Source organism: Uloborus diversus, chromosome 3 (assembly GCF_026930045.1).
Source record: "Uloborus diversus isolate 005 chromosome 3, Udiv.v.3.1, whole genome shotgun sequence".
NCBI lineage: Eukaryota > Metazoa > Arthropoda > Arachnida > Araneae > Uloboridae > Uloborus > Uloborus diversus.
In genome coordinates, this window is record NC_072733.1 from 64929189 (window position 1) to 64943243 (window position 14055).

Consider the following 14055-nt stretch of genomic DNA (forward strand, 5'->3'; position numbering starts at 1 on the left):
CATAGTTATGCAATTAATTCATGTGCTTATTCATTTTGTTAAATGTGGTTGACAATAAAACATTTCTTGACATTAGTTGTTCGGTAAATAACATTTCCTTCGTGGATATACTAGTTTAATATAGGACAGTCAGGAGGAATGAGCCAGAGGCAAAAATGGAACAGCTGCATTTACAAGCCGAAATAAAAAGAAAAATTATTTCATGTAATTGTTTTAAAAGTGATCCCTTTTTAAATACTATGTTATTAATTAAATATACAATGTACATATGGGGAGAAGACGAGGGGCGTTCCCCACGCAGACTGCCATTGACATTTTCAGGGATTGCTTTTTTTAAGGGGGGGGGGGCGCTTTATAGCATTTTATGGGTTCACCATTACTCTTATGGTGTGGGGGGGGGAATCTCGTATATATGAAATGGAGTAATCATGCAATAGAATTCAATGTTTTAATAAATAAAATATGTAATGCATTTTGCGCACATTGTAAAAATAAAATCAGTAACCTATTTTGATAAAGTATTTATATTTGTGATGAACTGGAAAAGGGCAAGAACAGAAGAATCACCCCGAATGGTTCCAACAGGAGGACTTGGTGTCATATTTAAATTCACCAATTTCTCTGTTGGCACTTTTCGGTACACTTTTTTCGTCAGAGAAATAGACTTGACGCGAAGGGAAGGTAAGTTCTGTCAAATTTTAGCCGAAAGTAAAAGCTATCAAGTTTGATACAAGATATGTTTTTAAGTTCTGCATTAAAAATACAATATGTTGATAACTTTGTCTTGAAAATATTGTGAGAAAAACTGAAGTTTAAGATTGTTTAACAAACAATCCCACTTTTGAGAAAGTACCCCCCTCCCCTCCCCTGACGATTTTGTGAATAGGAATGAAGCTACTATATTATTTCATAAATTTTCAAAAATTTATAACTGTGCATATGTTATGCTGTTAACCATGCTATTTGTCATCAGAAATTCAGAAAAGGAAAAAAAAATCCACGAATGATTCTAAAATTGTTTGTTTCATTGCTGTTAGATATGAAAGAACTGAAACTGATATGGTATGCAATACTATAGTAAAAAATTATATTTTAGAAAAAATCACGGAAAAAGGATTCTGAAATTCTCGGAAACGTTTTTGAAAATTGTTTGGAGAGTTCCGAAATACTCGGAAACGTTTTCGAAACTTTCATGAACCACAGCTGCACAGAATACTCAGAAACATTTCTGGAAATTACGGAAAGAGGATTCCGAAATACTCAGAAACGTTCCTGAAAATTACAGAAAGAGTATTCCAAAATACTCAGAAACATTGAAAGAGGATTCCGAAATACTCGAACACGTTTCTGGACATTACAGAAAGGTAATTCCGAAATACTCAGAAACGTTTTTGAAAATTTCATGAACCGCAGCTGCACGATATACTCAGAAACGTTTCCGGATTTTTTTTACAGTGTATCAGCGCGATATCTTTTTATGCAAATAATAACCAAAAGTAAACTCTTTTCTCTTATGAATAGCTAACATATCAGTAGTTTATTTAAAAAAAAGTTCCTAGTACTCTCTCCCTTTAGGAGAAAAATAGCTGCCAAGATGGTCAAAATTGTGTTTTATTGCCTTATGGATTGTCTTTCAGCTGAAATATTTCCAAGAAGGAATGTGAATCCCAAATAATTTATTGTGTAATTATTTGTAGGGAACACCAGTAGACTATCAGAAAGTGAGCAAACCATTGGTTTGTTTCCCTTTTTTTTGGAATCAATTTCAAAATCAAATTTTTGTGGTAGCAACTTCTAAGAGTACTGTACCTTAACCGTTTTCATTTTAAGCAATGTAATATTTTTTTGCTGAATGGCTGGAGTGACTAGTTTTCATAGATACCAAACACTTCTATATTGCATGGTTAGAATTTTTAAGAAAAAAAAATAAGTAACATCAATTTCTTGGCATTTTGAGCGGGTGGACAAACTTCGAGGACCCGTAACTCAAAAAATAAGTGGAGCAGGAACCTAAAAATTTGGAATTTTTCATACCTCTTTATCATCAATCTGTGTACCAAATTTAAAGAAAATTCGAGTCGGTCATGCAATTCCTATTGGTTGAGTTGGTATGGAATCACTCTTGTCTTAAATTTCTTCCACTTGCTATCCATGCAAAAATGTAAATAGGCAGCCCCCCACGCTTTTTTTTACTACAGTAAAACTAAGTATTTGATCAATTACTTTATATACTTGTCATCCAAAGATTATTTTTAACTTTTTAGTTCATTTTGCTACTAAAGCGTGTTTTTTTTAGTTTTTTAAACTATTATATTATTTTGCTTTTACATACATTTTCTACATAGTAAGGGTAGGGCGGTGCTAGTTGAGCAATTTTTCACTTGAGTGGATATAGCTCCCCAACGATACGTCTCAATCGATTGTTATGCAAGCTGATGAATTAGTAATGTATCCATTTTGAAAAGTGTTCATAGTAATTTGTTATTAATAGCACAGGTTTAAGAGCTACAGCTGTCAGAATGCAAAAAGTAAAACTTGCTCAACGTACCCCACAGATGGGGTACGTTGAGCAAGGTTATGGGGCAAGTTGAGCACTTACAATGTCTAGCCAAACCATAGGATAAATGATAACTAGAGATGAAATGAAATTTCTGTTTCACACTCGACTCTTTGTTTCTAGTTTTTGAGTGACAAATTAACTAAACTTAAAAGCATTTTTTTTTCGAACTAACTGAAATGGTTCTGGTTTTCGGATAGATAGTTCCGGATTTCTTTTTAAAAACTTCGTAAGCCAATCTTTTCCGACCATCTAATTTGGAGTTCAGGGGGATGGAATTTTAAAGCTAAATTTAACAGTACACCCATAGGCAAGGCAACGAGCGTCTTTTGGGGAACATACATAACAGATTGATGCCATTTGCAGCAAGTATTTTTTTTTTATAGAGTCCTCTTGTCGGAAAGAAAAAACTTGCTCGGTTCTGCATTACTAATGGAAGAATCACCACTATTTAATTTCTTCAAAAATCTTGTCAAGGTCATCCGTTTGATACCAAATTATTTTGTTGCGGCGTTCACTCTTTTTCCCACACCACTGACAGCCTTTGCAGCATTATTCAAGTCGTCAGTGGTGTAAGATCATCGTGTAAGTTTTCCTTTATAAGTCCGCATCCTGACAAAAGCAAAAAATATATTATTACTTTTGTTTTAAGTCGCGGGGGTCAGTTGAGCAATACTTGCTCAAGTAACGCCAAACCAAAGTCTTAAAATAAAAATGAAGTTACGAAAAAAACGGTATGAATTATACCCAGAATCTCTATACATACCAAAAGTAGAGTAAATTTTTGAAAGAATAAAACTTGTCCGACAGAAAACAGATAACATTGGACTGATACAGACGAAAACTTGCGGCAAATGAGTTTTTTACTTTTTGTCACAAAATAAATAATGTGCACGTATACTTCACTCATTTGTCAAGCTGCAATTGAAGATCGCGCGATGAGTTACCCTCCCATAACCCTTTCACTCCGCCATTTGATGCCTACACGTTTGGCGAATAGTTTTTGAGATATATCAATTGCTCAACGTGCCCCTATGCTCAACTAGCTCAGCCCTACCCTATCCTTTTTATTGCTAGTGTTACTAAAGTTTAATCCTTAGACTCTGGTATTGTTTTTGAGAGTTCAAATGTATGTGTAAGCGTTTTTTTTTTTTTTTTTTAGCTAGCATCGTTTTTTTACCTATTGAGCAGAATATTCGTGAAATTCAGTTATCCGCGGTTACTGTGCCACCCTATTACGCGGATAATCGAGAGTTTACTGTATTTCAAATGTTCCATTATTTAAATGAGTTAGTTTATAAATAAATAAATAAATAAATAAATAAATAAATAAAAAAGGAAAAAAATATTTTTATAAAATGGGTATTTAATTTATAGTATTGTAATTTTAATACCTTAACGTGTACCAGAGTCTGAAGTAATCTATTAAAAATGAAAGGGAATTCGATGCATATGCATGGTAATTATGCATCGGTTCATAAATCAGAAGCATATCTAGTGGAGGTGGACAATGTCGTTCCTTTTAATGATCTGTTCATCAGAAAACCATTCATTCTTTTAATCCGTTCATTTAACTCGTTCATTTAAAAAGTTACTAGTGATCCCTCTGCACGGCATACTCACGTACATTCGAAATGTTTCATTAGATCAGGAATATTTTTTCAAGGAAAAATAACTAAAATCATCTAAAAGTAGGAAAATATGGCTATGAAAAAAAAATAAATAAAAAAAAATTAGTCAGGTTTAGATGTACAAAGCAACTAAGTTCATTATGAAAGATATTTCTCAATTGCCGAATGGTGTAAGAATAAAATATGTTTTCCATTCCAAAAATCGCAGGTTCCATTTCAGCACGTCACAAAATTAAGTTATTAAATTTTACTATATAAAAAAATAAACTGTTTGTTATGGTAGAAAATTTTCGAAATTGAACTTACGTGAAATAGTGCACTAATTCTAAATAGAAATATCATATCTCCAAGTCACAGGTGAAAATAAAGCAAAAAATAATTTTAAATCTGAACTTTAGGTTACATTTTAAAAAAAATGTAAATCACGAAAAATATAACAGAAAGAACTACAAAAAAGAAAAAAAGAAATAAAGAAACACGTTACAATATTTTAAACACGAGAGTAAAGATATGTTTATTAAAACTATGTACCTTAAATAACATAAACTTAACAAAAGTATTATAGTCATAAAACGTCTGCTTTTTACATAAAAAGTTATAAGCTGTCGAAACTGACCTTTTTTGACCCCAAAACAAACATCTGTCAACCATGATATCTACCCAAAAGAAAGAGGTGCGGTCCTTCAAATTTTTTTTTTTCAGCTACATTACTGTATATTGTCTGTTTTCCGCGAGAAGGTAATTGACTCCGCCTTCGTCACGTGGTATCCGATGATTCTATTTCGCTGTTTTCGGCAGAAGCCATATTCTGATCATAGCATTTTTTTGTAAAAGCAGCAGTTTTTAAAATGTAATAATTACGAAAGTAAAAACAGACACGTGAAGCAATGATGTAAAGGACACTAAGACTTTTTTTGCACATTAAAATGCACTCCAAAGTTAATGTTTAGCCGAGAAAGAGGGACGAAGTGCCTTCTCGTGTAAAACGGACTACACATACATATAGTATTACCAATAGGTATAACGAAAAATGTAACAACAAATAAATTGGTTGATCAGCCGGAGTACTGGATAATTTAATTAAAAAAAAAGTCTCACCTAAATATTAGGGAGTTTCAAAATTATTCCACAATGCTAATGAGAACAGAAAAATAACACACACGCAACACTTTTTTAAATGGGGGGGGGGGGAATTAGACAGTAATAATCCTTATTCAAAACCTCTAGATATTGGAAATGGAATGTAAAATTAAGCGACTTGTAAGTCGCCAGGCAGGTTAAAAACAAAGTCAAATCAATATAGATGGTAGTTGATAGGAGGGATGTTATAGAAGACAAAAGGATCATCAGAAAAGTGATAAAAAGTATACTTTTAGAAATAATTTTCGTGACAGAAAGTGTAAGAAGCACCAAACATTACTAATGGATACATGGGAAAATTGAAAATGAAGAACTGCAACGGTTAAAGAAAAATGATGAATAAAACAGAAAGTAATAAGGTTCGTCGAACTGAATACATTGTACTTCACTGAGAAAAAGGAAATTTGAGGTTGATTAATGAGTTAAAAATTTAAAGATGAATGTATTTCGAAAAAAGAAAATGCGATTTTATCACAAGTGCATCAATGCAAGGTTTCAAACTGCTCACCGTTCAAAAGAACGGTCGTTCATTTTTTAGGTGAACGAACGGATCCGTTCATTTTAAGGATTCGCTCTTTTTGACCCGTTCGTTTTATGAACGACACATTCCTAGTGCACTCCAACCTACTGCAGGCGTGTTTCACGAACCACCGTAGGTGGCGAAGACGAGGGGCCGCCAAAGACCTGAAAGCATGTTGAATTCCTAAAATCGCAAGTCTTAAGCGATCTTTGATGCCACTAGGGGAAGGAATAGGGTTCGACACTTCCCTTGCGGAAACTTCTCGAAATTGAAATTTCAAAAAGGCAATTTTAGGCGCTGTTTGGTGATGTTCGGAGGAGTATAGGATTGGGAGTCTTCTTCTGTGCATTTGAAAAATTTCAACCGCGTAGATGCGATTGTAAACCATCACAAGTTGTGTAAAGGAAACTGATGGGTTCAGGGATTTTCCTCCGGTAATTTTTTGAAACTGAAGTCACAAATAGCGCAATTTTAAACGACCTTCGATGATGCTTGAGGGAACATCATCGAAAGTCGTTAGCCATTTTGAAACATTCCCCCGGTTTACTACGAAATTGAAGATCAAAAAACGCACTTTTAGACCTTTTGTAAGTAAATGAATAGATGCTAGTACACCACATCGTCCCCCTTGTTGGCTGAATCTCTATATTTCATTTGTTCTAAGTAAAGATGATGGGGCAGGCACCTCACCCCCCCCCCAATCGTATATAAATCAAAGCAGTAACTAGATGCAAGTAAAAAAATAAATCTCCCCCTCTTTGAGAAGTTTCTGGATTCGCTCTTGGTGTTTTGTAAGCTTGTGGTTTCAAAAGCTCAGTTACAGTATCCAGAGACTGCAGTTTCGCTTTTGGTTCGGGCTTATCAGTCTGGAATTGGAAAAACCGAACAGCAGACAACTTACCTTATATAGAAGTTTTGTGCAGTTTGCTACTGGTCATTAAAAATATTTTAGAGCTCCAGCAAGAGTTCCACAAACATATTACAGCTCCACCTCGAAAATGTGTATAAAAAATAAAATATTTTTTAAAGATCTTCAGCTACCTGTGTGAAATTTTACATGATGTTATTGGCCTTCAACTCAATTATAGCTTTATCAAGCTGCTCAGTTGAAAACAGAGGCGAAACTGCAGTCGATATGTGTCTGCAATTCTGCCTTAGCTTCTGCCATGGGGCGGTAATGTGTACCTTTTATCTGCATGTTTTCGATGTGGAGCTGTATCATGATTGCAGATCTCTAGCTGGCGTGCTAAAATATTTTTTGTTACCAGTGTGAAGATATACTCAGCTTCTATGTGAGGTTATATGCGTGTTGCTCAGTTATGGCTCTTCTAATGATCGCAAATTAAAATTGTTTTCGCTGCTACCTCATAGACGAAATGATTTTTGCAAAATCAAACATTTCTTTTCCCGCAAAATATATATTATATTTTTGTCTCATTTTGTTCCTTATGAAGAGGTTCCGTTTTTTTTTTAAATTTATTTTTTTTTAATTTTTTTAATGTATTACTTGGCAAGAATATACCGCACCTTAGTTACAGCATTCGGAGATTGCACTTACCTCTTGTTTGAGCACAGCAAACTGTAATAGCCATAACCCAGAAGCAGAAAAAATTACTTCATGTAGAAGCAGAGTATATCTTCACACTGGCAGCTAAAAATATTAGCACACCAGCGAGAGGTCCGCAAAGATAATACGGCTTCACTTCGAAGAAAAGCGCACATAACAACCAGGGTGAAACTACAATCTCTGGATGCTATAACTGAGGTATTCAGTTTTCGCTTGGAATTTTGCCTTAGCTCTGACTTAAGGGCGGAAATTTTTGGATTCATTGTAAGGATTCGTTCTTTTTGATCCGTTCGTTCATGAACGACACATTCCTAGTATTTAGTGAAGATTAGCAAAGCTACTAGTAAAAAAAAATTATCTAAATTCTTTTTTATGTGGTAGTTCATTTTATATAAGCCGGGAATTTGGGGTAAAGTGAAATAGTTAAGATAACTTCAGTTTTCCAAAAATAGGGGGGGTGGCTAATTGGAACTATTTAGCAGTAAGTTACCGCCCCTAAGCCAGAGCTAAGGCAGAACTACATGCTCCCTGCCCATGTATATACCCATAATACAGACATTATAACATCCTGAGACTCTAGTTTTGTTCTTATTAGAACTTCTCAGTCAGGAATAGTGAATAACCAAGCTGAAGGCATTTGTCAACTCAGAAAAAGCTCAGAGTGCCACCAAACTGGTAAATAAAGTAAATTTATCTCCCCAGCGAGTGTCCGCAGCATGGTGCGGTTCGACTTGTGAATTAAAGGCAAAGCATGGGTATTTAATACCCACGTTAACGTTATATTTAGGGAACAGTAATACTGTTCTCCCTTTTTGAAACAATATCATTTTATCATAATGATGGCAAATTTATAATGTGTTTATAGAAATATTTGTAGATATTTAAAATGGATTTTTACAATGATTCAAGTATCCTAGTTTGAAATCAAGTATTTTTTTTTCTTTTTTTTTTTTTTTTTTTGAATCTGTACATCAATATGTTTCCTGCATAGTTAAAACTTGTCCTCAGCATTTTGTGTCATTACCATTCAGCAGTTTTTACTGGCTTTCATGACCACAAAGTGCAATCGACAGTTTTACTACCAGTCATCATAAATTTGTTAGTAAAGTAAGAATGTTGTTTGTAAAAATTTCGATGCTTCCTTATTAGGTGTATTTAGTATCAAAGCAGATAAAAAAATAAAACAAGTTTGACATTACCGTCTTTGCTAATAATGAGCCATTTTCAACATTATTATACAATTACGCTCTTTTTAAGCTTACTTTAGGTGAACCTTTGTTCAAAATATGTAAAATTTTAACGAATGTAGCAATATATATCTAATCAGGTGAAATACGATAAAATGTCAGTACCATCCAGCGCTATAGCTATAAATATGTGATTAGTACTGATAGACTGAGGATAAAGTCATATTAACTGCGTTATGTCTAATATTTCAGATGCTTGATCTTTAGTATATTTAATCGACTTTAGATGATAGTTCAATGCAATTTATGATAAATTTATTGTAATGTGTATTGATTAATCAATTGATTTTTGAATCAACATTAGAGAAAACTAAGAAAAAAAATCCTGCACAATGGCTTTTTTCAATTCAAATTCAAATTTTTAAATTTAGGTCTCACTAAACAAATTCAACCCACAAAACAAATGAAGATGTTTTATGATCCTATGCAGTTTAGCAAAAAAGCATATCTCGTTTTCTATAAAATGCTAAACTGCACTTTTTGTGAAAAGCTGAAAAGTTTGGAAAGTAAAATAACACTTTTCTGAAGAATTGCCGATGTGTGCTTGTGTATTAGAAAAATTCAATTCAGTGTATTACATTAATATAATACTGCCATTCCCATTTGCAGATTATTCTTACTGAAATCATATTGGCAGGTTAAGTGGTTTGGTTTTAATTAGAACCATTCGGGCAAGAATCATTATTTTCTAAATTCCATACTAATTTATCCTCCTACGTTCGATTTTCTTCAGAAGTACTTATAACTAATTAAGCTGTTTGACGGTAAAGTGGTTTATTAATTTGGTATTTGTGTTGCGCTAAAAGTCGTGGGTTCAAACCAGGCTACAGTCGGTGGATTTTCAAGATGCAAAAAATAGTCAGCGTCTATGTTGTATCATAATGCGGCATATTAACGATCCGATCATTTATTTGTCTTGAATACTCTAAGAAAAATTAAATTTCTAGTGCAAATTCGCATCGTGTGGAGTCACGTGCTTGCACTAGTTGGAAAACAGGGCGTCGGTTTCTATGTGGTAACGACTTTCTGCCTATAGTGTTACCACATGAACGAATGGATTTTATTTTCATGGGTCTGAAAATGGTGAGGAATAGTATACAACTTCATTATATTCGAAAAAATAAACTAATTTAGCGTTTCTAAATAGGATGCGTAGAATATTATGATTCACAAGTTTGGAGAAGATTAGAATTGAAATACTTCTGTAAGAACTAAATGGAAATTAAGAGTCATTTAATTTTTTTCCCTAAATTCTTTGTATGTTCAGTATTAAACATTGTATTTTCTACTGATGCACTCAAGAGTTTATTACTTGTTTTGTACTTTAAAACTTATCAAGTTTATAAACAATATCAAATCTCATGTTGTAAAACAAATAAGTGCTAAATGATAATATTTTACGAAGAATTTATCCTCATGAATATCTACTTATAATGATGAAATACCTGTTAAAAATCCAGAAAAAGAAGAATAAAAAAAAAAAAAACTTGACGGAACCATAATAGATTAACATCAACTTAGAAAAGGAAGAAAGGGTGTTTTTTTTTTTTTTTAATTTTATATTTAGTATTGTAGATTGGGTTATCTACTAATGCACTAAAACGTTTTTTGCTTATTTCGTATCTAAAAATAAGTATCAGGCTTATGAACAACGACATCAGATCTTATGTTGCAAAGCAAATAAGTGCTAATAATAATAAAATTTTACAATGATTTTTTTTTTCGAATGGATCATTCCTGAGGAATTCATCCTCATGAATACCTGCTCAGACTTATGAATTACCTGTTTAAATTACCAAAAAAAGAATAATTCATGCACATTAATGGAACCATAATGAAATAACGTCAACTGAGCAAGGAATGAATGAATCATTTCCTTTTCATATTCATTGAATTTTCTGCAAAAGCACTGAAAATTTAACTACTTATTTCGTATTAAAAAAATATCAGGTTTATGCACAAAATTAAATCTCATGTTGCGAAACAAATAAGAGCTAATAATGATAAAATTTTACGAAGATTTTTTCCGAATGGATCATTCATGAGAAATTTATCCTCATTAATATTTTCTTACACTTAGAAATTACACGTCAAAAAACAGAAAAAACAATTCCAAACAACGGAACTATAATGAGATATATAACTTCAACTTAATCTCTCTTGACCATTTCCACAACTCCCACAAGTCTCTCAACGTATGGACTCTCCCGCCCAGAGAGCTTCATCTGCGCATGCTCATCTGCTCTTGGGCTTCCTACCGACACTGGGTTTAGAAGGAGCTGATGGGAGGAAAGCGAATCCATTTCCCCACAGCCCTACAATGTGGCCAGTGCTGTATGTGCTCACCATTTCCTCCGCTTTCGGCCAGAGCGTGAGCCGATTTGAAAGAGCATCTGTAAAAGGTAAATATTTTAATTTCTCAGCTACGGATATTTTTTGGGAGTTAAGGGATGATGCCGTGAGCATTGCTGCTGCATTTCTGTTTTTGCGTGTAATTGCGGTTTTGTTGCTGTGTGGAATAAAGCATCTATCTTGTTTCCATGTGTTTTAGGTACAACCAAACAGCAAGAGAACTTCATTTGAAGGCTTGTTTGTAGTGCTTCTCTGGCTCTATATTTTTGCAAGTGTTAAATATTTGTCAAAAAATTCCAGGAGTAGGGTCTGGTGGGGTAAAGTGGTCATAAAATCGTAGGTTTTCAACTTAGGTGGAAAAATACACTAAATTCTTTAAATACTTCAACTTTTTTTGTTATTATTTTACATTGCATTATTAAAGAACACGTACATTGAATTTCAGGAAAAAAAATATTGATTTAAGTAGTTTTATAACATTTTCATTTCCCTTTGTATTTATGACCACTTTACCCCATGGGGTGGGGGAAAAGTGGTCATAGCAGGGGGTAAAGTGGTCATAGTTAAAAACAGCTGCGAAACTGTTACAAATAACCCTATTATTTGTATATTTCGGTTATTTTTATAGTTACAAGTATATGTACGAGTATATGCGGGTATGCACGAGTATATACGTGACGTGTAAACAAGAGTAAACATGTTCATATATGAATAAATACATGTATACATCAGATACATGCATGCATGTGCCTACTCAAGTAGATTCGTGTATACACGAGCGTATAAGCATGTATACGTGATTGCCTACAGGAGTGTGTACGTGTCTACACGAGTATATACGAGTCACGTGTATATGCGAGTATATACGCGCAAAACGAACATCATTTGCGTGTTTGCACATGTATCTCGAGTATATATGTGCATACCTGAGTTTCTGAGTATATACGTGTATAATCGACGTATATACGCATATATAAGTGTACATAGATACACTACTGGCCATTAAAATTGCTACACCAAGAAGAAATTGCCAGAATGAAGCTAAATTTTACACACGTGATAATAAAATTGACATTAGAAAGTGATTACAAAATTAAAGCAAATTGATCATTTATGGTTGGAAAAATCTCGAATAAATGGAGGTTTAAGTACCCTGTTAAGCCACCTCTAGCGCGAATGTACGATGTACTTGAAGCGAAACAATCGGGCATTGAGACATAACAGTCTCCTACGATATCCTGCGTCATCTCGTACCACGGTTGCTGTAAAAGTGCCACTCATTCGATCAAACTCATACGTGTTAGCACTCACGACGGGGCTCCCAGGAACAATTTTTTAACATGACAATGCTCGGTCAAGCACAGCAAGGGTGTAAAGGGATTTCCTCTTCCGCATTATCACTTTCTCTGGTCTGCGTGATGCTCTGGTCTGCGATTTGTGACTTGTCACAAATTGAGCATATCTGGGATCACTTGAGACTTTAAATTGGACAGCCTGTAAGTTTGATCAAATTAGTGGCGCGTTTACAGCAACTGTGGTACGAGAAGACGTAAGACATCGTACGAAACTGCTGTACCTCAATGCTCGACCGTATCGGTTCCTAAATTCCAACTAGAGGTGGCGCAACAGGGTACTTAAACCTCCATTCATATGAGATTTTTCCAGTAATAAATGATCATTTTGCTTTCATTTTGTAATCGTTTTCTAGTGTCAATGTTGCCATCACGTGTGCAAAATTTTGTTTCATTCAAATTATTCCTTCTTGGTGTAGCAATTTTAACGGCCAGTAGTGTACTTACATACATATACGGGTATACACGAGTTAATTCGTGGATATATCCAGTGCGTGTTTGGTACGTGTCTACTCACGTATATATATATGTGGAAGCAAGAGTATATACATATGATTACGTGTAAACACGATTCTATACTTGTTAGACGTATATACGTACATTTACGTGTAAACACCAGCACATGTATCCGCGTGTATCTACGAGTATATCCGCTAATATACATGTATGCTTACATAGTGAATCCAAGATCTTGGGCAAAATCTAAGTGGTGTGAAAGGGGAGGATAAGAAGCAAAGAATCATAAGGAACTTATGGTCGTTGACGCGCTACATGCACACAAAGCCAGAAATCGATGAAATGAAAACAGGTCACAAATTTGTTACACAAAGATGATTTTACCAGACACTTCAGTTCTTAAGAAATATTTAGACAATTGTTAAAAAGTAAGGCTTGTAGTAGCTCTAATACACGCATCGCAACAAAGGCGTAGCGACTGATGAAAGTTTTTCAAGAGTCTCGTAATTGCAACAGAGTGATTACGACGCATGTATTACAGATGCCGGCCGCAAGTTTCATCAATGACTTTAAAACTTTCTTAAGTCGTTGTGTAAAATTGTCTTTTTTGTAATAAATTTGTGACCTGTTTTGCATTCATTAGTTTCTGGCTTTGCGTGCATGTAGCGTCAGCGTTGAGTTTGTGGCCATATGTTTCTTATGATTCTTACTTCTTATCCTCCTCTCTAACACCTTTTAAAAATTTGCCCAAGAGTTTAAACTCACCCTGCATGCATGTATATCATATGCTAGTATGTAAGTGTCAGCTCGAGTATGTACGTGTAAATACGCCGTGTCTACCTGAGAATATAAGTGTTCGTAGATGTACGAGTATAAGCGGGTATATACGTGTATAGTCGAGTGTATATCTGTATAGATAAAAAATACTACGAGATACCCAAATACGTGTTTATTGGTGCATTTATGTGAATAAGTATATATACGTGCCTACACGAGTATATGCGTATGCATGCGCATATACTCATAAATGTAACCTTGTTTACTGTAAAAACAATACATATTAAGTGAAATTAATATTTAATTTATACCTGCCTTATACTTAAAGATTAAGTGATTTTAAAAGAACAATATTCGTTAAGCCTAATATTATGACCACTTTACCCCATCTTACTAAAATTGTTCTAAAAAATTATTCAAAATAGATTCAGCTAACTGCTAATGAGTATGAGTTCT

At 34.1% G+C, this 14055-nt stretch overlaps 1 protein-coding gene across 1 annotated transcript in view; it reads left to right on the plus strand.

Moving 5' to 3' along the window:
* The first annotated feature begins 10960 nt into the window (after window positions 1-10960).
* Window positions 10961-14055, plus strand: part of LOC129218142 (suppressor of lurcher protein 1-like) — a 206258-nt gene continuing 203163 nt past the window's right edge. The window contains exon 1 of the mRNA XM_054852355.1: window positions 10961-11064. Coding sequence (XP_054708330.1) covers window positions 10983-11064 — 82 coding nt within the window. The 5' untranslated portion in view covers window positions 10961-10982. The remainder of the gene's footprint in view (window positions 11065-14055) is intronic.